Source organism: Chrysemys picta, chromosome 5 (genome assembly GCF_011386835.1).
Source record: "Chrysemys picta bellii isolate R12L10 chromosome 5, ASM1138683v2, whole genome shotgun sequence".
Classification (NCBI taxonomy): domain Eukaryota; kingdom Metazoa; phylum Chordata; order Testudines; family Emydidae; genus Chrysemys; species Chrysemys picta.
Window position 1 is genome coordinate 125,360,415 of NC_088795.1, and position 22,943 is coordinate 125,383,357.

The 22,943-nt window shown below is 40.7% G+C and overlaps 1 protein-coding gene across 2 annotated transcripts in view; it reads left to right on the forward strand.

The window, feature by feature from the left end:
• Positions 1 to 22,943, forward strand: part of LETM1 (leucine zipper and EF-hand containing transmembrane protein 1) — a 68,549-nt gene that overhangs the window by 9,533 nt on the left and 36,073 nt on the right. For both annotated transcript variants that reach the window (XM_005292392.5, XM_005292393.5), the window contains exons 3-4: positions 6,611 to 7,061; positions 19,489 to 19,632. In XM_005292392.5, the coding sequence (XP_005292449.1) occupies positions 6,611 to 7,061; positions 19,489 to 19,632 (595 nt within the window). The remainder of the gene's footprint in view (positions 1 to 6,610; positions 7,062 to 19,488; positions 19,633 to 22,943) is intronic.

Consider the following 22,943-nt stretch of genomic DNA (forward strand, 5'->3'; position numbering starts at 1 on the left):
GTCAGGAGCTGTTTAACTACAGGCTAAGCAAGTGCAGAATGGTGGTAGAATGTGCATTTGGCCGTTTAAAAGGTCGCTGGCGATCATTATTGACTCGCTCTGACCTCAGCCAAAGAAATCTCCCCATTGTTATTTCTGCTTGCTGTGTGCTCCACAATCTCTGTGAAAGTAAGGGGGAGACCTTTATGGCGGGGTGGGAGGCTGAGGCAAATCGCCTGGCTGCTGATTACGTGCAGCCAGACACCAGGGCGATTAGAAGAGCACACCAGGAAGCGCTGTGCATCAGAGAAGCTTTAAAAAGCAGTTTCATGACTGGCCAGGCTACAGTGTGAAATATCTGTTTGTTTCTCCTTCATGAAAACCCGCCCCCTTTATTGACTCATTTTCTGTAAGGAACCCACCCTCCCCCTTCCCCCAGCTTTCTTTCAAACCAAATAAAGTCACTATCATTTAAAAATCATTTATTCTTTATTAATAGATTAGAAAAAGAGGGAGGGAACCCGGGTGGTATTTGGGAGGAGGATTGCTGGGAAGGAAAAAGCCACAAAGAAAAGGTTAAAAAAATGACAGCCTTTTGCTTGGGCTGTCTACTGGGGTGGAATGGGAAGGTGTACAGAGCCTCCCCCCCCCGTGTTCTTACACGTCTGGGTGAGGAGGATACGGAACATGGGGAGGGTGGAACAGGGGCTGAAGCGGCAGTCTGTTTTCCAGCAGCCGTTCCTGAAGCTCCACCAGACGCCGGAGCATGTCTGTTTGCTCACGCAGCAGCCCCAGCGTTGCATCCTGCCTCCTCTGGTCTTCCTGCCGCCACCTCTCATCTCGAGCGTCCCTCCTGTCCTCACGTTGGTCCCTCCTGTCCTCACGTTCACTGGCTTCTTTCCTATACTTTGAAACTGTTTCCTTCCACTCATTCAGATGAGCTCTGTCACTGCGGCTGGATTCCTTAATTTCAGAAAACATCTCGTCTCGCGTTCTCTTCTTACGACGCCTTATCTGTGATAACCCTTCGGGATGGAGGAGGGATGCTTGAGGAATTTGCAGCTGCTGTAGGGAGGGGAAAAAAGAGAGAATTGTTTAAAAAGCTACATTTTGCAGAACAATGCTTATACTCTTTCACGGTGACCAACACTATTCACATTACATAGCACATGTGATTTCTGTGCAAGGTCGCATTTTGCCTCTTAATGCTGAGTGCCTGTGGCTTTGCTGCTAGAGATCACAGGTCTGGGCAACAGAATTCGGCTTGCATGCGGCCATGGTGAGCCATTGTTTTACAGCTTCTGCGCCCTCCTTTCCCACATACCAAGCATAGCCTGTAGAGTGCTGCGGTTTTTCTGTTAATATTCAGCAGCAGCAGCAGAAAACAAACTAACCACCCCCCCTCTCGCCATGAATTCTCTGGGATGATCGCTGTACCCCTCCCCCCCCACCGCGTGGCTGGTATCAGGGAAGATCCCTGCAGGCACCAAACTAACCCTCCCCCCCCCGCCGCCGCCCCCCTCCCGCCATGAATTCTCTGGGATGATCACGGTACCCCTCCCCCCACTGCGTGGCTGGTAACAGGGAAGATCCCTGCTAGCCAAACGCGAAAAACTCAGGGCCAATTTCCCATCTGCGCTTGGCTAACTGCAGGGAAGGATTTATTTTCCGCCACAGGCAAACAGCCCAGTAGGAACGGCCACCTCTGTCCCCTTAATTAAGTTCCCGTATTTCAACCAGGTTACCAGGAGTGATATCACTCTCCTGAGGATTACACAACAAGATAAAGAACGGATGTTGCTTGAATGCCAGCAAACACCGGGACCATATGCTGCCAGGCTTTGTCAGGCAATGATACCAGATTACTTGCTGCAAGCATGGCATGGTCAAGTGTCCTACCATGGAGGAGGGAATAAGGATGCACTGCCCAGAAACCTTCTGGCAAGGCTTTCGGAGTACCTCCAGGAGAGCTTCATGGAGATGTCCCTGGAGGATTTCCGCTCCATCCCCAGACACGTTAACAGACTTTTCCAGTAGCTGAACTGACCGCGAATGCATCCCAAGTCCTCAGGGCAAAGTAATCATTAAAAACCGTTTGCTTTTAAAACAAGTTTTATATTTTAAAAGATAAACTCACCTGAGGTCCCTTCCATGGGGTCAGAGTCTTGGGTACTGGCTTGGGAGGGTACTTCAGTCAGGGTGAGAAAAAGATCCTGGCTGTTGGGGAGAACGGAGTGCTGTGTGCTCTCTGCAAGCTCATCCTCATCCTCCTCCTCTCCCCCATCGGCAGAATCCTCAGGCGTCGCTGATGAGACTATCCCCGACCCAGAATCCACGATCGCAAGTGGGGTAGTGGTGGCAGCCCCCCCTAGAATTGCATGCAGCTCGGCGTAGAAGCGGCATGTCCGCGGCTCTGACCCGGAGCGACCGTTTGCCTCCTTTGTTTTTTGATACGCTTGTCTGAGCTCCTTGACTTTCACGCGGCACTGCTCAGAGTCCCTATTGTGGCCTCTCTCCATCATGCCCTTGGAGATTTTTTCAAAAGTTTTTGCATTTCGTCTTTTAGAACGAAGTTCTGCAAGCACTGAATCCTCTCCCCATACAGTGATCAGATCCAGTACCTCCCTCACGGTCCATGCTGGTGCTCTTTTTCGATTATCAGCCTGCATGGTTACCTGTGCTGATGAGCTATCTGTGGTTACCTGTGCTCTCCACGCTGGGCAAACAGGAAATGAAATTCAAATGTTCGCGGGGCTTTTCCTGTCTACCTGGCCAGTGCATCCGAGTTTAGATTGCTGTCCAGAGCGGTCACAATGATGCACTGTGGGATAGCTCCCGGAGGTCAATACCATCGAATTGCGGCCACACTATCCCTAATTCGAAATGTTAAAATCGATTTTGGCGCTACTCTGCTCGTCGGGGTGGAGTACAGAAATCGATTTAAAGGGCCCTTTACATCGAAATAAATAGCGTCGTTGTGAGGACGGTTACAGGGTAAATTCGAATTAAAGCTGATAAATCCAAATTAAAGTCGTAGTGTAGACCAGACCAAAGAGAGGAGAGTCGGGTATTATATGTTTGGCTTTTTGGATGTAGGTCTTGAGGGAAATGCATGCACCTCCTAACTTCCAAGTGTTCTACAAATGTAGTCCTAACACTTAATTTCCTATTGTATCGGAGTCTTTTCCATGCCTCTCTTTTCTTTGTCCTTTTCTGGACCACTTTTATTTCTGCTATACTTTTTTGAGATGTGGTACCCAAAATTGAATATAGTATTTAAGGTGAGGGTTACAATCTAATTAGATAATGGTGTTTAAATTTGCTCTTTTTTTTTTTTTTTTTTTTTTTTTTTTTTTTTGTGACTACTCCTGGGCACTGATCAGATATTTCCATTGGGCTGTCCTTAATAACACTGATGTCTGATTGCTTATTTTAGAATCTGTCAAATGTGAATTAATAGTTCAAATGTTCCTTTAAATGTGTGTTATCTTGCACTTTTCTACATTAAATGTAATCTACCATCATGTTGCCCAGTTTTATTAGGTTCTTTCTCAACTTGATTAAATTTAGTCATCAGCATATTTTACTTGCTTGGCTTTTCTCTTCCTATACTAGACCATAAATAAATTCATTAACATCAGACATAATACAGATCCTTTGGACAACTCACTATAAGCCAGCTTCCACATTGAAAATAGGCCACTTAGTTTTACTCTCTTCCTGTATCAACGAATGTATAATCTGTGTTAGAAGTACTCCTGGGGGAATTCTGCACCAAAAAATTAAAATTTTTGCGCATAATATTTGAAACTCGTATGCAGAATTTTAAATTATTTTGGTAACTTAATTTCAGTTAATGTATTTCAAAATACCTGTTACAGACATACTTGCTGACAATACAGACACTCACACACAGTTCCCGTAGGAGTAGAGAGTTAAAGAAACCCTTCTGACAACCCATTTCCTGTTTCTCTGTTATGCTTTCGTTGGGCGCCTCAGACTGGGTGTGTCACACATGCCAGCTGGGCACACTTTGGGGGAAGACTCTCTGCCCCTCCAGTCTCAGACACCCTTACCCCCACCCCACCAGAGCCCAGCTGCGGGAGACCCTCCTCCTCCCCCCCCCCCCCAGCCCAGACACCTGTACCCCTATTCCCCAGGGCCAAGCTGTAGGATGCCCCCCCAGCCTAGACACGTGCACCCCCCCCCGAGCCCAATCGTGGGACCCCCCCAGCCCAGACACCTGCACCCCCTTCCAGAGCCCAGCTGTGGGGTGCCCCCCAACCCAGGCAACTGCATCCCCCCAAGAGCTTAGCCATGGGGTGCCCCCCTAGAGCCCAGGCACCTGCATCCCCTACCTGGTAGCCCAGCTGGGGGGTATCCCCCAGACCAGATACCCAAACTCCCTACCCCCCAGAGCCCAGGGATCTAGAGAGACAAACGTCCTGTGATGCTGGGTCCCAGGTTTGTATGGAGTTTCTTGCACGCCACTTCCTTCCTTCAGGATGTGCTGGGAACCGCAGCTGCTTGGATCCCTCCAGCTCTCTTTCCTACTGCCGGCAGTGTCCTGTATCTGCGAGCTGGAGAGTCAGGCTCTGCTGGATCCAGCGGCCCCTAGTGGTGGCCAGCATCTCCGCAGCACCAATTCTGCAGGGAAAAATGAAATTTTGCACAGAACATTAATTCTGCGCAAATTCTGCATTGGGCAGTGGCACAGAATTCTCCCAGGAGTGCAGAACATCTCACTTTGTCACTATTTAATTTCTAATCCTCATTAGATCAAAATTTACCTCTTCTGTACAGGGTCCTGGGGTTCCCGTTTAACTAATTCCATAAAAATGCTACCTTGCAAGTGATGCTAGGTAGTTATTTTTGTTAAATAAATTAATCCTGTGTAATTTTTAACTTTCCATAATTTTATTTTTTGTATCTTAAATAGCCTTTGACATCTTGTGATTAAGTACATATCTCTTATCTTCTCTGTAGAAAAGCTGTGCTGAAGAGAAAACATTCAGTTACAAAGAATAGCACCAAAAGGTTACCATTAACCTCTTCTTCCCACCTCCCACTTACAAACAAATCTTCAAATGTAGCATGTGCATTAGATTTCAGTTAGTTTTAATTATATGGGAAATTTGAAGGGTTTTTTATTTTGTTACTGAGATCATTAAGGACAAAAGTATGGTTTGACAAGTCTTAAAGGGCCCATTTTAAAAACTAATTTTAACTGATGAATTAATAGATTTAATTGTAAATTTTCAGAAAACTCATTCTGTATTCGGAGTAAGTGGTGTTATCTTTGTGAGGATATGCTTATTCTTCAAGAGTAATGAAGTGGCTGAATCCCTGCTTTAAGTGCAAAACTTAACTCAGCCTTAACTGTAGAAAACTGCAAATGACACTTCTACACTATGATTTAATTAATATTTTATTATGGGACAGTGGTTATATTAAGCAATTTTGAAAACATTTTCATATGTTAATAATGGGCAGGGGTAGGCTTGAAGTTGTCTTTGGGAGTACCATACCCTGGGCACGATCACAGCATAGATTTGTCATGACCTGCTATCCTGAGCTACGATGGTTATCAACTGCCTTTCGGGTATTCTATCATCAAATATAGTTAACAACGTACCAAGTTAAAGTACAGTTCTACACTTAAAAAAAAAAAAACAACAACAAAAAATGTTGCAGGGATCCCAGTTCATGTCTCATTGATTAATATCAAATTTGCTTGCTTGCTGTATAAGTGGAAAGAAAAGTTCCCTTCTAACTGCCAGCCCTGAAAACTTAAGCTGGGAAAAATCAAAGCTATTTTAGTCCTATAATTTAGCAGGGGTGACTTCATACTTGACTTTCAGTTAATACAGAATTAACTGCACTTAAGTTAAATGTTACATTTACTACTTCAGTGTTCCAGATGGTAAGAAAAGTGCTAAAGTACAAACCAGATTGCATTTAGGGAGTGGTTCTAATTTTGTACATGTAATGAGCACTTTTGGAACAATGCCTTTATGTTCATTTTCAGAATGCATTTAATTCCTCTTTCAGAAAGGGATCAAAAGTGGTTAATGAAATAGGAGTCTATTGTCCAATACAGACCATTGATAAGATTGATAAGATTTCAGCAGACCAAATATCTGCTGGAGAAAGAAGGTTAGAGGTAAAGAGATGATAAAGGGGCAAACTTTTTAAGTAGGTTTATCTGATACTAATTTCCTTTCTCCCCCTTAACCCTAGCAGCTTGTACTTTGTCTCTGTGTGCCATCCACATACTATAGGAGATATGAAATGCTTTAGATAAGTTACTTCTCACTGATTTCTAGTTTTACTTCTGCACTTAGCTTTCTAAATTGAATGCACTTCTGATCACTGTGTTTCTCACTTTTGAAATTTTGAAATTTTTTTCCTCCCTTGAAAGTCGTTTACAGGAAAAGACCCTGTAAGTAAGTTATGACATACGTACGTGTGTGTGTGTGTGTGTGTGTATATATATAATCATTATTTTCAAGGGATAGTGACATACACCTTTTGATCTTCATAATTGTGATTTTAAACATATAGCAGAACTTTCTCCTTTAGCACATATTGTTGGATCTCTTAAATGTCTTTTTCTTTTTCTTTCTTAAAGGAATGTACACTTCAAATATTGCACTAGTGTCCACCCTGTTTACATGTACTCCAAGAAAGATCAGTACAGTTGTTGGACTAAAGGACCTGAACAAATGTACTTTAAAGTTGTGAGCTCTCCTGGCTCATGGACTCCGCTTGCAAGTTTGGGCATTTTGGGGCCCCAGTACCTTCCAGTACGATGGTGGCATTCTTCACATCCCTGTAATGATGACTCCATGGTGGAAAAGTCACTGAAGTCTTTAAAGGATAAAACCAAGAAGATGGAAGAAGGAGGCCCTGTATATAGTCCAACAGTAGAGGTTAAAACATCTCTTGGACAGAAGATTGTGGATGAGGTGAAGCACTATTATCATGGCTTTCGATTGTTATGGATTGACACAAAAATTGCTGCAAGAATGCTTTGGCGAGTACTTCATGGCAACGTTTTGTCTCGCCGGGAACGGAGACAGGTAATGAGTACATGTAGTCTGTTCTATTTACTATTGAGTGATTAGACTCCTTGCCTGGGTTAAATTGAGTGGGTTCCTTGTCCTTTTTTTCTTTGTATTTATAATCAATAAGGTTACCTCTAGCATCCCTAGTTAAGGGAACTTTACCCAGTATCTGATGAAGCCAATTGGGGGAAAAAAAGACTGAGGTTTATTCATATCACACAAACAGTATCTATATTTATGTGTATATTACTTTATTTTAGTGAGTCTCCCAAACTTAGGACTGGTCTTCACTACGGAGCTAAATCGGCGCTGCTGCAATCAATGCAGTGGCATTGATTTTAGCGGGTCTAGTGAAGACATGCTCAATTGATGGGAGAACGCTCTCCCATCGATTTCTGTACTGCACCTCAACGAGAGGCGGAAGCAGTGTCGGTGGGAGAGTGTCTCCTGTCGACATAGCGTAGTGTGGACCCTATGGTAAGTAGAACTAAGCTACGTCTAGTTGTTACACTACTAATGTAACTCAAAATTGCGTAGCTTAAATCGACTAGCAGCTGTAGTGTAGACAAGCTCTTAGTTTGCTTGAGGAGGGGGGAGGGAGTGGTTTGAGCATTGGCCTGCTAAACCCTGGGTTGTGAGTTCAATCCTTGAGGGGGCCACTTAGGAATCTGGGGGCAAAATCAGTACTTGGTCCTGCTAGTGAAGGCAGGGGGCTGGACTCGATGACCCTTCAAGGTCCCTTCCAGTTCTAGGAGATGGGATATCTCCATTAATTTAATTTAGTCCTAGTTGTGTCTTCAGAAGAACTTAGGATCGGAGACCAAGTTATCCCAAAGTTATAGATACTTCATAATTGTGACTGTTAACTAGACAAAATAATTGTATATGTGCTTTCTTATTGTTCCATTAAATAATTGGACAATCACCCACATTTAATACATTGTTTCAAGATTAAAATTAAATTACAATTTTACATTTTTCCCACAGCAGCATGTCTGCAGTTTATCAAGAACACTATCAAAATTTAGTGATTTATTTTTCTATTGAATATCCTTTTTTGCAATACCTATTTATTGGAGATTATAACTAATTTAGTGACAAGATCTCCAATACAAAGGCACAATGTAGGGGGGAAAAGTACTGTATCGTATATCAAAAATGAACATGCGTACAGAAGCTGCAGCTGTTCTATTCAATCGTTTTTTTTCCATATCAATATTTTTAATGCACTTATGCAATAAACATTTCTTTTGACAAATGGGACATCTTTTACTAGTCAATTGTCAAAATATAATTTTTCAGGTTTTTTAACGTACAAAAAATAATTATACAATACTGGGGACCAATTGCTTACCAGAAATCCATGTTTGAAAACCAAGCTATTTGAACTATTATAGTAGATGTTCTGAGTGTAAAATGGATAAATGCATATTTTATTTGTGCACAAAGAGAATAGACTAATTTGAAAACACTTGGAAACACTTGTGTGAGTTATGATTCAAACCAGAATAAATCTTAACACAATTTAGAGGTTGATAAGAATGTTTCCCATTGTGCTTGGATTTGAAGGTATGTTCTCGACTCTGAATTTAAACCAGGCTTGTAGTTTCGATTTATTTTCTTAAAACTATTTTTAGTACAAGGACTGAAAATGGACAGGTTCTTGGTATGTAGCCTAAAAGGAGATGATTTAACTAAATTGTAGTTGTTACATTGTGTGACCCAGAACATACAGTAGTACATTCTCAGACCTACAGAATGTAGAAAAATTTAGCGTCAGATAATGCATTGAATGTCTTTAGATCTTGTTTCGCTTTTCTTCAAAGTAAAAAAGCGCATAAAGTTTAAAAATAAATAAATAAAAATCAAAGCTGGCTCTCTATTGTCATAAAGAGACTACAAGAGGGCAGTGTTATACTGTACCTGAACAGAGGAGGCAGGTAGACTGAGAGCGTATTTGGTATAATGAATGTCCTTTTAAATATTTTGTCAGATAATGTAGCAGCTAACTAGTCTTGACATAGTGTGTTTCAACTCACTTAAGAAATATCTGAAATAATATTTTAGGCTATAGGCATATGTGTAGGTAAGTCTAGTATTGCAGTACTGGATATGTGTTAGTAATCCTAGAGGAATTCTTTCTTTTCAGTTTTTGGCTTCACATGTGCAAATCCATGAAGGTTTATAGGTGTTAAATTGGAATATCTGTATGTGAGATGTTTTTTTGTTTTCAAGAACTTGTGAAAGTTGCTCAAAGGAAAACTAATCCTATTTGTAAGGATCATGTGTTCAGTGAGGGGCAATAGTGGTTTTGTGAATTACTGGTTGACAGTGAAGTGTTTCTTTAGTTTTAAAAAGTTTCCCACAAAACCCTGAACCAAAGATTTATATATTAAATTGACCAAAGGTCTTCAACTTATACTAAAAAAATACTTAAATCTTGAACGGGTGAGTTCAGCTTAAAGTTTTGCCTGCTGTTGGCACAAAAAACAGGTAAGATTACTACAACCGGAAAAGATTAGAGAAGAAAAATCTTTCAGTTAATTTAATTACCATATAATAATACCTAGCTCTTATACAGTGCTTTTCATCCATAGATCTGAAAGCACTTTACAAAGGAACTCAGTATAATTATCCCCACTTTACAGATGGGGAAACTCAGAAAGGGAGGTGATTTGCCCAAGGTCACCCGGAAAGCTGGGTCAGAACCAGAGATGGAACCCAAGTCTCCTGAGTCCCAGTCTACTGCCCTGTCCACTAGGCCACATTGTCAATGTTCTGTCATTATCTCTATTGTGTAGTCTAGTTAGTCAGTTTTCTCTATTTTGTATGAGAGTCTTTCCTACTACTACAAGAGGGAAAAGCATTTTTTAATTTCTTAAAATAGGAAAGTGTAAATCACAAAAATTGGTAGGCTATAGCTCCGGGTACCTCTAGTATCTACTACTTTACCTCTTAATTGAAATGGACTAGGTTGAGGAGATGATGCCTCTGAAGCAGGGCTGGCTCTAGGCACCAGCAAAGCAAGCGCTTGCTTGGGGCGGCAGATTTGCAAGGTGCGCAAGAATCCGGCATGGGAGCTGAGAACCAACAGGGGGCCCTGGGAGCTGTAGTTCCTTGGTTAGCTACCTGCCTAAAGAGCCAGACCTGGAGCAGGGAAAGAACTACATTTCCAAGAATTCCCTTGGCCACTAGCAACAGGAAAGGGTGGGGGAAGGAGTATGGAACTGAAATCTACAGCTTGCTGTGAATGGTAGGATCAGAGCCAGCTCTAGGTTTTTTGCTGCCCCACACCCCTGTATTGCCCCAGCCCTGGACTCTCTCCCCCGCCCACACCCCCTGCTGCCCCAGCTTTGGCCCCCACCCACACCCCCTGCTGCCCCAGCTCTGGGCTCTCCCCCAAAGAAGGAATTGGGGGGGCTAAATGGACGGTGCACCTCTCTATCTGAAGCCTAGCAAGGGAGGTATGTAGATTCCACTAGAATTTAAAATGAAAAGTAAGGGAGGGGAGGCTCTGGACCTGGGCAGCTTTAGATACAGTGCCAGGCACTTAGGAGGATTTCCACTTCTGAGCCATGGAAGCAGAAATTGACTTTTCCTTTCCAGATATAGCTAATATTCAGAAAGGGAATCTAGCACCTGCCTTCCAGATTTGAACACACTCAAAATTCAGGAGTGCTCAAGCTCAATTTGGGCAGCTGTTACTTCATTTCTCCCAAATCAAATAAATTGATCCACTGTAACTTGCTGTAGAATAAATTGAGCGAGAAATGCTTCCCAGTGGTTATTAGGACTAGGACGGCTATTTTCAACAGCCATTGCTTTTTTTATTTGTTTTGTTTTTTGTTTTAGTTTCTTTTGTTTAAAAGGAAGACCGTGATAGTGCATTCCCCATAGAAACAAAAAATGGAACAAAAGAATAATAAAGGCACCTCAACTTTTCCTCATTTATGTAGGACAGTCTTGTAATATGCATCCAGATATCCTCCAGTCACACAAGCTGAAAATTGTTCCACTTTACTGCAGTTCTGTAACCATATGGGAACCAATCCTGTCTGTGTTCTGTGCACATCCAAAATTCTGCTGAAAAACCTGCCCTGGGAGCGAGTTACCAGTGACCCAGGGCTGGGGTGGCAGGAGGGTGCAGTTGGTGGGGGAGGCAGGGGAGAGGGAGAGCCCAGGGCTGGGGTGAGGGCAGCAAAAAACCTAGAGCTGGCCCTGCTCTGAAGTTTTGTAATTTAAACTGTTACCTAGTTTGCATGTTTTACCACACTGGTGAATTGCATACAAATTTTTCTTGGAGAATTATGGGCACAACTCTGAAGGTGCTCAGTGCTACTCAGGGTTAGGCCCTTAAATGCCTACTAGAGTGAAATTCACTTTTGTGCATAGTGCCTGCACAAATGGGGGCGGGTCTATGCTCCAATTATGCAGCACCTTTAAGGGGCCTTCTGCAAGGTTGTAAGTTTCATCCAGTAATGAATTACACAACTTGCTTTGAAGTAGAACTTTATTTTAAACTTTAACTGTAATTTTCTATTAGTATTTAATAAATGTTTAAATGATGGGATGGATAGTCTACAGAGGCAAGAATTAATCACTTGTGATGCTAAATCTTCAAAGAAAATAAATCATACGTTTTAATTGAAAGAGCGCTTTGAAAATCATTTTAATTTGAACACTGCTTTTACTTTCATATCAATAAATTGGATTTCAGTTTGTTGGTGCTTCTGAATCTTTAGAGAGACATATTCCCCAAAAACAAATAGGAGAATATAGGAGGAGGGCTTGCATGGAGGTAAAAATAGAGAATTATCTTGGTAGCTGGAGTTAGATGTGAGGAGGAGATGCCACAAAGAACAACATTGGAGAACGAAAGTATTAAAAATATACAAATTGCTGAATTTGGTACCATAATAACATGAAATTATGGACATACATATTGTACATTGACTGTCTAGGTTATAGAATCCGTCTTTTCAGACCTCGGGGCTGACCCCAAGACATTGATTATAACACTTGGTTGCCTAGTAATGGTCCAAGCAGGTGTCAAGCAAAAATAATCACACGTTCTGGTTGGTGGGTTATAATATTTTATATGTAGATAGCATGTAATTAGTCATTACGTACCATCTTCCTTGTTTTGTCCTCCCCCTCCCCCCCTCCTCGTTGAACTAAATTTTTTAAAAAGAAATTTATTTGATATCACTTGGCTGCCACAGAGGTAGACTGGGGTGTCCTATCTTTTTTCTTTTTAGGAGGTGGCAAACAATTGTAATCTCAGGGGTAGCCGTGTTAGTCTGGATCTGTAAAAAGCAACAGAGTCCTGTGGCACCTTTAAGACTAACAGATATATTGGAGCATAAGCTTTGGCATCTGATGAAGTGGGTATTCACCCACGAAAGCTTATGCTCCAATACATCTGTTAGCCTTAAAGGTGCCACAGGACTCTCTGTTGCTAATTGCAATCTCCTCTCTCTGGTTGTCTTTTTCCTCTTTCCCTTTCCCCTTGCAAGTGTGTACATGCCATTACTTCCCACAGGCTCTCATTTTCTTATCTCACCAAGAGTAGCAGAGGTAAAGCACCTCTAGAAAAGTTGTTCACACAAGTTTTGTATTTATTGCTATACAAAGAAAAAGCAGATTAAAATGTTGGTACCGATCTTGATTTATGTGATACATTGATGTTTTAACTAAGATTGCAAAATAGACGTATTAAATTTATTAAAAACTATGACACTCTAGCACTTACTCCAAAAAGTGAAACGGGTCTAGGAATAGGTCTTCCTAACTTTATATTGGTTCTCACATTGGTGGCATATGGCTAACATTGTATAAAAATAATGAACAGAGGAGGAGTGTAGTACTCCTGAAGGAGAACTTGGAATGCTCTGCTATCAGGATAGCAGTATATTTTAGTCTTTTAAAAAAAAAAAAAATAGATCAAATGAAATAAAACTGCCTTGATAGCAGCTTTCAATTCTTGGAAAAAGGAAACCAGTTTATTCAGTAAGAATTAAAAATCTTTTAAAAAATTCAATATATTAAGATTGTTGGGGAAGAAAGTAGGGCTTTAATTACTTTTACATGCAAAGGTTGAGAAGCTGTAAAAACAAAATTATCTGTTTGAAAACTGGCATAATTAAAAGACCCCAGTTGAGTAATGCAGGCATACTCTTTAGCACGCCAAGAGTAATCTGCCTAAAGTTACTGATTAACTTGTACTAATTTTCCATTTATGAGCCTGCACTGACAGATTCAGTGAGTGGAACGCTTCTTCTTATAGCAGTTTAGTTGACAGCAAGTAGTTGAGGGGTTTTTGGGTGATTGGGGGTGGGGGGAGGAAGAAGGGGGGCTTGAGAAAATAGTAATAAGGAGTCTTGGGGGAAAAAATGAGTTTATTCTTAAAGCAAGAATAAAACACAGCTGGCTATATTCAGAGTCTTCATTGTCTAAACTGCACACGCTACCATGATCATATTGCACGTTTGGTAATCTTGTGCAAAATATGAAAATATCCTCATTTTCACATGTAGTTGCCGTAATTGCATGCTTTTTTGTAGCTAGTTTAAAAAAAAAATCAGTAGAGCCCTGCAAATCTTCAGATATTCACTTAATATCTGCAGACCATGTTTGTGGATCATGTATCAGATGCGGATACACATTTTGTATCCATGCAGAGCTCTCTAAATCAGGCTCTTGATGAGTATACTAAAATGTTTTAAATCCATGGTATAATCCATCTTTGCTAGATTAACAAAAATAAATTCTATATTGTGATAGTTTGCATAGATGAATAATGTTAGTGCACACACATTGTGAATAGCTTTAGATATACAGATAAAAACAAAGTTGGGTATTGTCATTACCTCTGTTTCACAGATAGAGGGAAACTGAATGACAAAAGTTGTAACTTCAGTTAACATGACAGAACTAGAACCCAGCTGTCTTAAATTCTGTATCCTATTCACAGGACCACACTGCTTCTAACATGTTAAAATGTGCAAACCAGGACAGAAAGTTGGAAGCACTGCTGTTGAAAGACCGGTCTTGTCTTTAGGTAGCTTGTACAGGATCTGACTGAGGATATGTTGTTCCTAAGTGCTGTTGTCTAGCAGTGATTGAACTGTGCTGCTTGCCATGGGTTGGTGATCTGGTGTAATGCCAGGTTTTTTCTTTGTCTAAGCTTTCATCTAAAGCGGGTCGGCAACCTTTCAGAAGTGGTGTGCCGAGTCTTCATTTATTCACTGTAATTTAAGGTTTCATGTGCCAGTAATACATTTTAACGTTTTTAGAAGGTCTCTTTCTATAACTCTATAATATAAAACTAAACTATTACTGAATGTAAAGTAAATAGGTTTTTTAAAATGTTTAAGAAACTTAATTTAAAATTAAATTAAAATGCAGAGCCACCCTGACCGGTGGCCAGGACCCGGGCAGTGTGAGTGCCACTGAAAATCGGCTCACATGGTGCCTTTGGCATGCATGCCAAAGGTTGCCTACCCCTGATCTAAAGTGTGCTTCTCTAACATGAAAGGCCTTGTTTCACACGGTTTTTTTTTGTACTGCTGTAAGTTACTTTTTCACACTGGCGCAGTGTGTTTGTAGTTTACTCCTGGGGGAACTCTTTTCCCCCATAAATAAAAAATTCTGTGCACAATATTTTAAAATTCTGCATATTTTCTGTCAAAATAATGCAATATAATCCAAGCTGATTTAAATAAAATAACAAAATAATTAAAACTACAATACAATGGATGCAGAATGGTAGTGGGGAGCATTGGAGGAAATCACCAATTCCCCTCCAATAGTAATGTAGCTAGTATTGACCCTTTACTTCTAGTTATTAATCAACAGATATGTGGTCAGTGTTGCATCATAGGCAATTGAAGAGCAAGTGAGGGCTGGGGACTCAGACTCATAATTTGTACTGGCTACTGGCCATCTCCTAAAAGGTCAGTAGCAAACAGTTCATGGAGCACATTTGGATAGGAAATTTTTTCATTCCAAAAATGTAGACCAGTTCTAATCACTAATGCACCATAAGCATTTATAAGGTTATACTGTCCTTTACAATAAGACTCCTTTACACCACTCTGTCAATGTAAAGGAGCCTTAAAATTTTTACACCTGTTTTATACTCCTTGGGGAATTCACGAAGAACAATGGGAACAATTCACCAAGCAGGCAGGTTGCTACATTCTGCTCTGCCTGAGGGAACAGAGCCTGTCCCACACCTGCCTCTTCAGAAAAACCCCAAAGCCCTTCCCCTCCACACTGAGCGTGCCGCAATAACAAGCGAGAGGGACAGTCTGTCTCTCACGCATGACTGCCTAGCCCCCCTCTTGCCCCCCGTGGTGATTTACGTTTCTACCAGCTGCTCTGGGTGCCCAAACTGACCAGGGAAGGGTCACATGACTGGTCTTGTGACTTCCCCGTCAGAAGTCATTTTTCTGCAGGGAAGCAAAGAAATCTGTGGGGGCCATGAATTCTGCACATGCGCAGTGATGCAGAATTCCCCCAGGAGTAGTAGTTGGATAGCAACACTGGTGTAAAAAACAGTGTAGAAAAGGCCCGATTTACAAAAAGGCACTTATTGCAGTTTTAAAATACAACTTTGTTTTTTCATTATATGGATCTAGAGACAGTGAAGGAATGTCAACTAGAAATATGCTTTGAGGTACATTAGATGGTTAGATTACCGCATTTCAGCAAAATACTTAACTTCTGGACGACCAGTTATAAGATTAGAACCAAGGGACAATCAACTCTTTTCACATCCTTTCTTTAAAACTTATTCAACACCTTTATTTCTTATTTCCTTAAAACATTTATCTAGAATCACACTAGATTAAGATCATACAAAACTCACTGTTGGATTTTTTTTTTTAAATGAACATTTTATGAAACCTTAAATCTCTTGACAGTCTCTGGTGAAATCTTATCTTCACACCAACTGACAAATGAGTTATATTTCTGCCTCCCCTTTCCTTCCTCTATGGAAGCAATTATGAACAGATATCCAAGTAACCTGACCACATTAAGAGCAATAGTAACACAGCTAGGGAAATCAAACTATTGCTTGTGTAAAACCAAAAATCACTGTCAAAATCCTGCTTTTATAGAGGCTAGTGAACTTAATCATGTGAGGAGATCAGTTGGGCCAAACCAGAGTATAACTGGCACAAGTTCTGCTGCATGGGAGAAGCAGAGAACTGCACTGTGATCTGGTGCTGGGTGTCATGAAACCAAGCTCTCTGGTGCTGCTCTTTGCAGGGAGTGTAGATTGGGGGCAGAGCCATTGAGTCTCCAGACAACATGTTTTAATTAGTGGCATGAATTGGCTGGCCACAAACCTTGTTGGGTTGGAGGGAGAGTAAATAGTGGCGGCTGTAGCAGTGTGTAGGTTACAGGAGGGGCTACAGAGTGGCTGTATGGGGTTCTTGTGTTCTGATGCCACATACTTCGAAAGGTTGTAATTCTTCATCATTATACTTGGACTTAAGATAGGAGATTTGGATTTCACCTTAAACAAACGTAGATGTATATGTACATAGAACTTTTAATGCATTATAAGCATATATTTTGAGTTTTGCATTCTTTTTACGAGAACGAAGGAAATAATTCCATATGTACTGTGTCTGAATTTTCAATTCTTTCTAGTATTTTCCTTTTCTTACTCAGAACTTCTAAAGCTCTGCGGTATTTATTAGCCTTCTGTTTTTGGAATGAATAAGTCCCTTTTGAGCCTGCAAACAGTGGATCAAAACTTTCAAATTTGGATGTTCAAAATTTTCTGGCTCCTGAATAAAAATGGCTTAACTTTTAAGTGTTACTGAGCATGTGCTGCTTCCAAAAGGATCTTACAGTTGAAATTTCAGTCAGGTCTAGGAGAACTTTTGCAAGTATAGCTATAATGGTCTACTATACCAGAAAAGCACTCCTAGTGTGGACGCAGATTATATCAGCGAACCTGCACTTTAGCTCTATAGCTCGTTCCAAGACACCCTGCTCCTCTTCCCCAGTGAAACAACTGGTATAGGTTTTCCCAGGGTCTCCGCTTTGCTGGCACAGCTATTTTGGTCAGAGATCATACCTTGTCACACTGCTGACCAGCATAGCTGTAGTTATCTGTGAAGTAGGTAGTGTAGACCTGGCCTTCAACCTTTAATTGTAGATTTAGAAACTGACCTACATTGCCAAGTACCTGGATTGCTTACATCAGGGGGTAAGTCAGTTATTTTTGATCAAGATATATATTTCTTGTTCAAGGTATAGTTAAGTTCCAAAGTCCAGAGAAACATTTTTCACACTGCAGAAACAATAAGTAAATACAAAGATTTTGCGGATCCTGGTGGTCTGGATTTGGCCCGCGGTCTGCCTACTGACTACCCTTGTCTTACATGATAATACAGGTACAAGCCTATCAACATAAGGGCCAAAGCAAAAGCTTTCACTCCCTAATGTAATTTAAATTAACAAGTATGCAGTTAGTGCACAAAGGACTTTAGTGTATGTATACTACGTAATGCTCTGTAAGTAATAAGTTGGGGGACATACTCTTTTCAGGTAGTTCAAGATTCGGGCATGAAGGCATCTGCCTGATTTGGAGGATTACACTTCATTTCCTTCCACTCCAGGAAAAACTGTGATTCGTTTAGACCAGTTGTGCACATTATAATGAAATTAAATATATATCACAGTTATGAGGTGAGGAAAAATGACTTCATTTGTTCTTGGTTGCTCAGTCTCCAGTAAATCACACATGTAAGCGGAGGAGTGGGAGCAGAAATAGAAACGAATAAAAAGGGAAGTTTAAGCTGCTTTGAGGACCAGCAATCACCAGCTCCTGTATTCAGGTGCTTTATAGGTTTTGTGAGATATTTAACAATCCTATTGAGACACAGTGAGGCTTATGATATGCTTTGGAAATACTTTCACCAGTTTTCAGTATTGTAGGAACACTGGCAGTGAACTCAAGGGTGCAGTAGCTTACAGAAAAAAGAAACCTTTTATTGTGATTGCATTTATTTAGATATTTAAGTCAAGCACGTTAGTCTAAATGTCTTAACCGTTCAGCAGCTGATAGAAGGGTATTGAGCATGTCCATTGAGCAAGGAGAGTCATGAAGACCCACTTATTTGCAACATCTCTGATGAACCTGTGTCTGGAGCATTTGAGCTTTGCCCACAGGTGCTGTACTGTTGGATCTGTCACAAGATAGGCATTGGCTGTTTGAAGTTTGTTCTTGGACCTAGTATGCTATCTGGAGGTGACACTGAGGTTGTTTTAAAGGAATTGTTCAAACAGAGTGCCTTGAACTAAGACAGTAGACTGGTGGAATAGACACAGCTTTAAACTGGAGTAGCTGTGGCGTGTCTTGCACCATAAGGCTTGTTGCCTGATACCAGAAAGGGTAATGTTGGACTGGCAGCTAGGTCAAGTTGGTTGCTCTCATGGTACCAGTTATTTCGCATAGTTAGAACCCTGCGCAGATAAAAAAATTTGTGTCTGTATCTGTTCCGTGATCCGCAAAAATGGTCTGCAAATATCTGCATCCGTGGATATAAAGTGGATATTGGCGGATTTGCAGGGCTCTACAACCAGCTCCACAGGTCACCGTGTATCACACACAACACCTCCCCGCGCTCCAGAGAGCTCCTGCCCTGCCATATCTCCATCCTCGCTCCGGGCAAGGAGCTACAATCCTGGGCCCTCGTGTGCAGTGCTGCCCTCCAAGTGGGGAACTCAAACACACCTGCGCAGCCACCGCAGCTCTAACACACACAGACCCAGTCAGGACAGATAGCAGCAACCACTACGCTCCTCAGTGCTCGCTGTTGCCGCTCACTAGTTAAAGTACAACACCACTTCTTTCAGAAAGGCAGTTCATTCACTATGCAGTAGCAAACTGTCGTGTTCCTTTCTGGGAGTTGTAGTTTACCTCCTTCGTCTGAGCAATCTGGGGACTACAATTCCCAGAATGCCAGGCGGCGTATTGCCATATATTGCAGCCCACTACTGTGTGATCAGAGAGCGGAGCTGGAGCCAGAGGGTTGGGTGCCAGCCGCTCTGTTTGGGTGAGTGTGTGCTGTGGTCAGAGTTCCGTCACCACCTCCTCTATCTCACATCTGCTCACCTCCTGGGCCCCTCACACCTTCTGCTGTTGGGGTCAGAGTATTTGCCTTGCCCCCATTCTGTCTGTTACAGCGTCACCCTAATTTCTATGGGGAGATCGCTAGAGCCCTGCACAGGCCATGCTTTGGAGCAATTCAACTCATCATAATCTGTAGTTCCTGAGAATTTGAAATATTTGCATAGAACACATGTATTTGCTGGTTTAAATTGTAATATAGATGTGTATATTAAGCATTCTTTTGTTTTTAATGTTGCCGTGTAAAATTTTGTTCTTGTCTATTAATGCCTCTCATTTCTCTTCTAGTTCCTTCGGATATGTGCTGATCTCTTTCGCCTGGTTCCTTTTCTAGTCTTCGTTGTTGTTCCATTCATGGAGTTTCTGCTTCCAGTAGCCCTTAAGCTGTTCCCTGGCATGCTTCCTTCAACATTTGAGACAAAATCCAAGAAGGTAACCACAGCATAGATTTGGAATCGGTCAAATATTTAACAAGAACTAAACTATACTTGAAATTTTAACTTGCTCCTTGTTGAAACTTCATAAGCGAAAGCCATGTTTTGTTTCTTGATAGCAGGGTGCTAACGTTTTCCTGGGTTACAAATTGCTAACTGTTTAACAAAACAGTTTTAATAGTTTATTCCTATTTAACCTAGTTGGGATATTGTTAGCATCCTCCTAGCCAGAATACTATTTTAAAAGTTCTAGCATAGTTCTAGTGAAAGTGTGCTCAGTGCCTTAGACATTGGTTTCGGTTTTAGCAATTTACAAAACTTTTTGTTATGTCAGAAGTTGATAAAATTGTATTCCCAGACAAACCTCATTTAAAGATGTAGGTAAGCTTGAGAGTAAATACCAGTAATATAAGGGTGAAAATTCTTCTGTTGTGTTTTTAATAACTATCCATTAAAAAGCCAGGAAATCAAAATTAAAATTGAACTTGTAAGAAAATGCAGCCTTCAGCTGTATTGAATTTCATAGTTAAAGGCCACCTCCTCTTCTGCATACCTCCAGGATGCTGAAGGAAAGATGTGGATCTTTCCTTTTTCCATTTAAAAAAAAAAAGAGTTGCAATACTAAGGAGTTGTGGCTCTTACCTAAGTATCATATGCAGAGGAGAGTAGGTTGGCTTGTTCCACTGAATAAAACCCTCGGTTTATTAAATTCAGACTGAATTATGTACACAACTTACATAGCACTAACATTACATAACATCGATCGATTTTAAGGCCGGAAGGGGATCTTTGTGATCTAGTCTGACCTCCTGTATAATCCAGGTCACAGGACTTCCATGAACTAATTCCTGTTTCAGGCCTAACAGCTGTAGTTGAACTAAAGTATATCTTTTAGAAAAACATCCAATCTTGATTTAAAAATTTCCAGTGATTGAGAATCCACCCCTTGGTTGGTTGTTCCAGTGGTTAATTAACCTCACTTTAAAAAAAAAAAAAAAAAAAAGCCGCTTATTTCTAGCTGGAATGTCTAGCTTCAATTTCTAGCAGTTGGATCTTGCTCTACCTTTTTCTGCTAGACTGAAGAGCCCTCTATCAGATTTCTGTTCTCCACGTAGGTACTTATACATTATGATGGAGTCACTTCTTAACCATCTCTTTGATACGCTAAATAGATTGAGCATTGTAAGTCTCTTGCTGTAAGGTATGTCTTCTAGTCCTGTAATCATTCTGATGGCTCTCCAACATCCTTCTTGAATTGTGGACACCAGAACTGGACACAGTGTTCCTGTTCCATTAGTGCCAAATACAGAGGTAAAATAACTTCCCTACTTAATTTTCACCAGTTTTTACAAGCAAAGCTCACATTAGCCCTTTTGGCCACAGTGTTGCAGTGGGAACTTAGTGTTCAGCTGATTTATCTGTGACCCTCAAGTCTCTTTCAGAGACCAGCATAGTCTTTTCCATCCTGTAAATATAACCTGTATTCTTTGTTCATAGATGTAGACCTTACATTTAACCATATTAAAATTCTTATTGATTACTTGCGCTCAGCTACAAAGTGATGCAGATACGTCTGTCTCAGTGATTTATCCTCTTTATTATTTACCATTCCCTCAATCTGTGTCATCTGCAAACTTTATCAGTAATTTTGTTTTCTTCTAAATCATTGATAAAAATATTAAATATCATAAGGCCAAAAAGATCCCTTGGGATCCCACTTGAAACTCACCTGCTCAGTGATTCCCTGTTTAGTTACATTTGGAGACCTGTCTGTTAGTCAGTTTTAATCCATTTAATGTGTGCCATGTTAACATTTTGATTAAGAAGCTAGAACAATAAAAAGTTTTATGTAGTACAAAGTCAAATGCCTTACAAAAGTCTAAGTATATTACATCAACACTAGTAGTTTCAAAGAAAGATACCAAGTTAGTTTAACATTCACATTTTCCATCAACCCATGTTGATTGGTATTATATTACAGGACCCTTATTAATAAAAAAAAATAAAGTATTAAGAATTCTAGTATTTTTGCCTGGTGTTGCTGAGAGGCCTATAATTACTGGGGTAATCTTTTATCCCTTTAAAAATATTAGCAGAACATTCACTTTTTAGTTCTCTGGAACTTCCCCAGTTTTCCAAGATTTGTTAAACATCAACTTTAATGGTCCAGAGTGCTCCTTGGCTAGCTCTTTTAAAATACTTGGATGCAAGTTTTATGGACCTGTTTATTTAAAAACACTTCTTAGTAGCTTCTGTTTAACATCCCCCACCTTAGTTACTGTTGGAATGGAAAGTATTTATTCTTACAATGATGATTTAAAAAACAAAAACAAACACATGGAAATATACCTATCTCATGGAACTGGAAGGGATCTTGAAAGGTCATCGAGTCCAGCCCCCTGCCTTCACTAGCAGGACCAAGTACTGATTTTTGCCCCTGATCCCTAAGTGCCCCTCTCCAGGATTGAACTCAAACCCTGGATTTAGCAGGCCAATGCTCAAACCACTGAGCTATCCCTCCCACCTCTATTATCTGGCTTTTTCCCAACTACAGAACAGAAATATTTATTAATCACTTCTGCCTTTTCTGCATCATTATTGGAAAATCTACCACTTTCATTTAGTAATGAACCAATGCTGTTGTTAGGGCTCATTTTTTCTCTGATACACTTAAACATAAACAAGACCCCCAGGTCTTATCCCACCCCCACCGACCCCTTTCCCCCCCCCCCCCCCCCCCCCCAGTTGTCCTTAACTCTGTTAGTCATAGATTTATTTGTGGTCTTTTGCTTTCCTTATCTATTTCCTAAATTTTTTAGTTTCTCATTTATATTGATTGATATGAACTTTTCCTTTATTCCATTTGTTTTATTTTTATATCTGTATATTGTACTTTCCCACTTAGCTATGCTGGGTTTTTTAATCATTGTAGCCTTCTTTCTCAGTTGGGAGATTGCAGCCTTTGGGGCTTCTAGTAAAAAGTTCTTAAATTCCAATTATCATTCACATTTTTTTGTTAAAATTTTCTCCCAGTTGATCTGACTCATAATTTTCAGCTTTGTGAAATTGTTGCTTTGAAAGTGCCAAGTATACATTTTACTGGTTGGTTCTTTATTCTGTTTGCACATAACAAATGTAATCAAGTCAGGAGCACTTTTGCCTAAGCAACCACCAACTTTTAGTTCTGTGATCAATTCCTCTTTATCCCTCAAGATGAGGTCTAATATAAAATTCAAATTCCCCGGTGTTGGATGCAACCCTCTTTGAGTCATCTATAACTTTTAGAAATTTCAAGAACATTTTAGTATT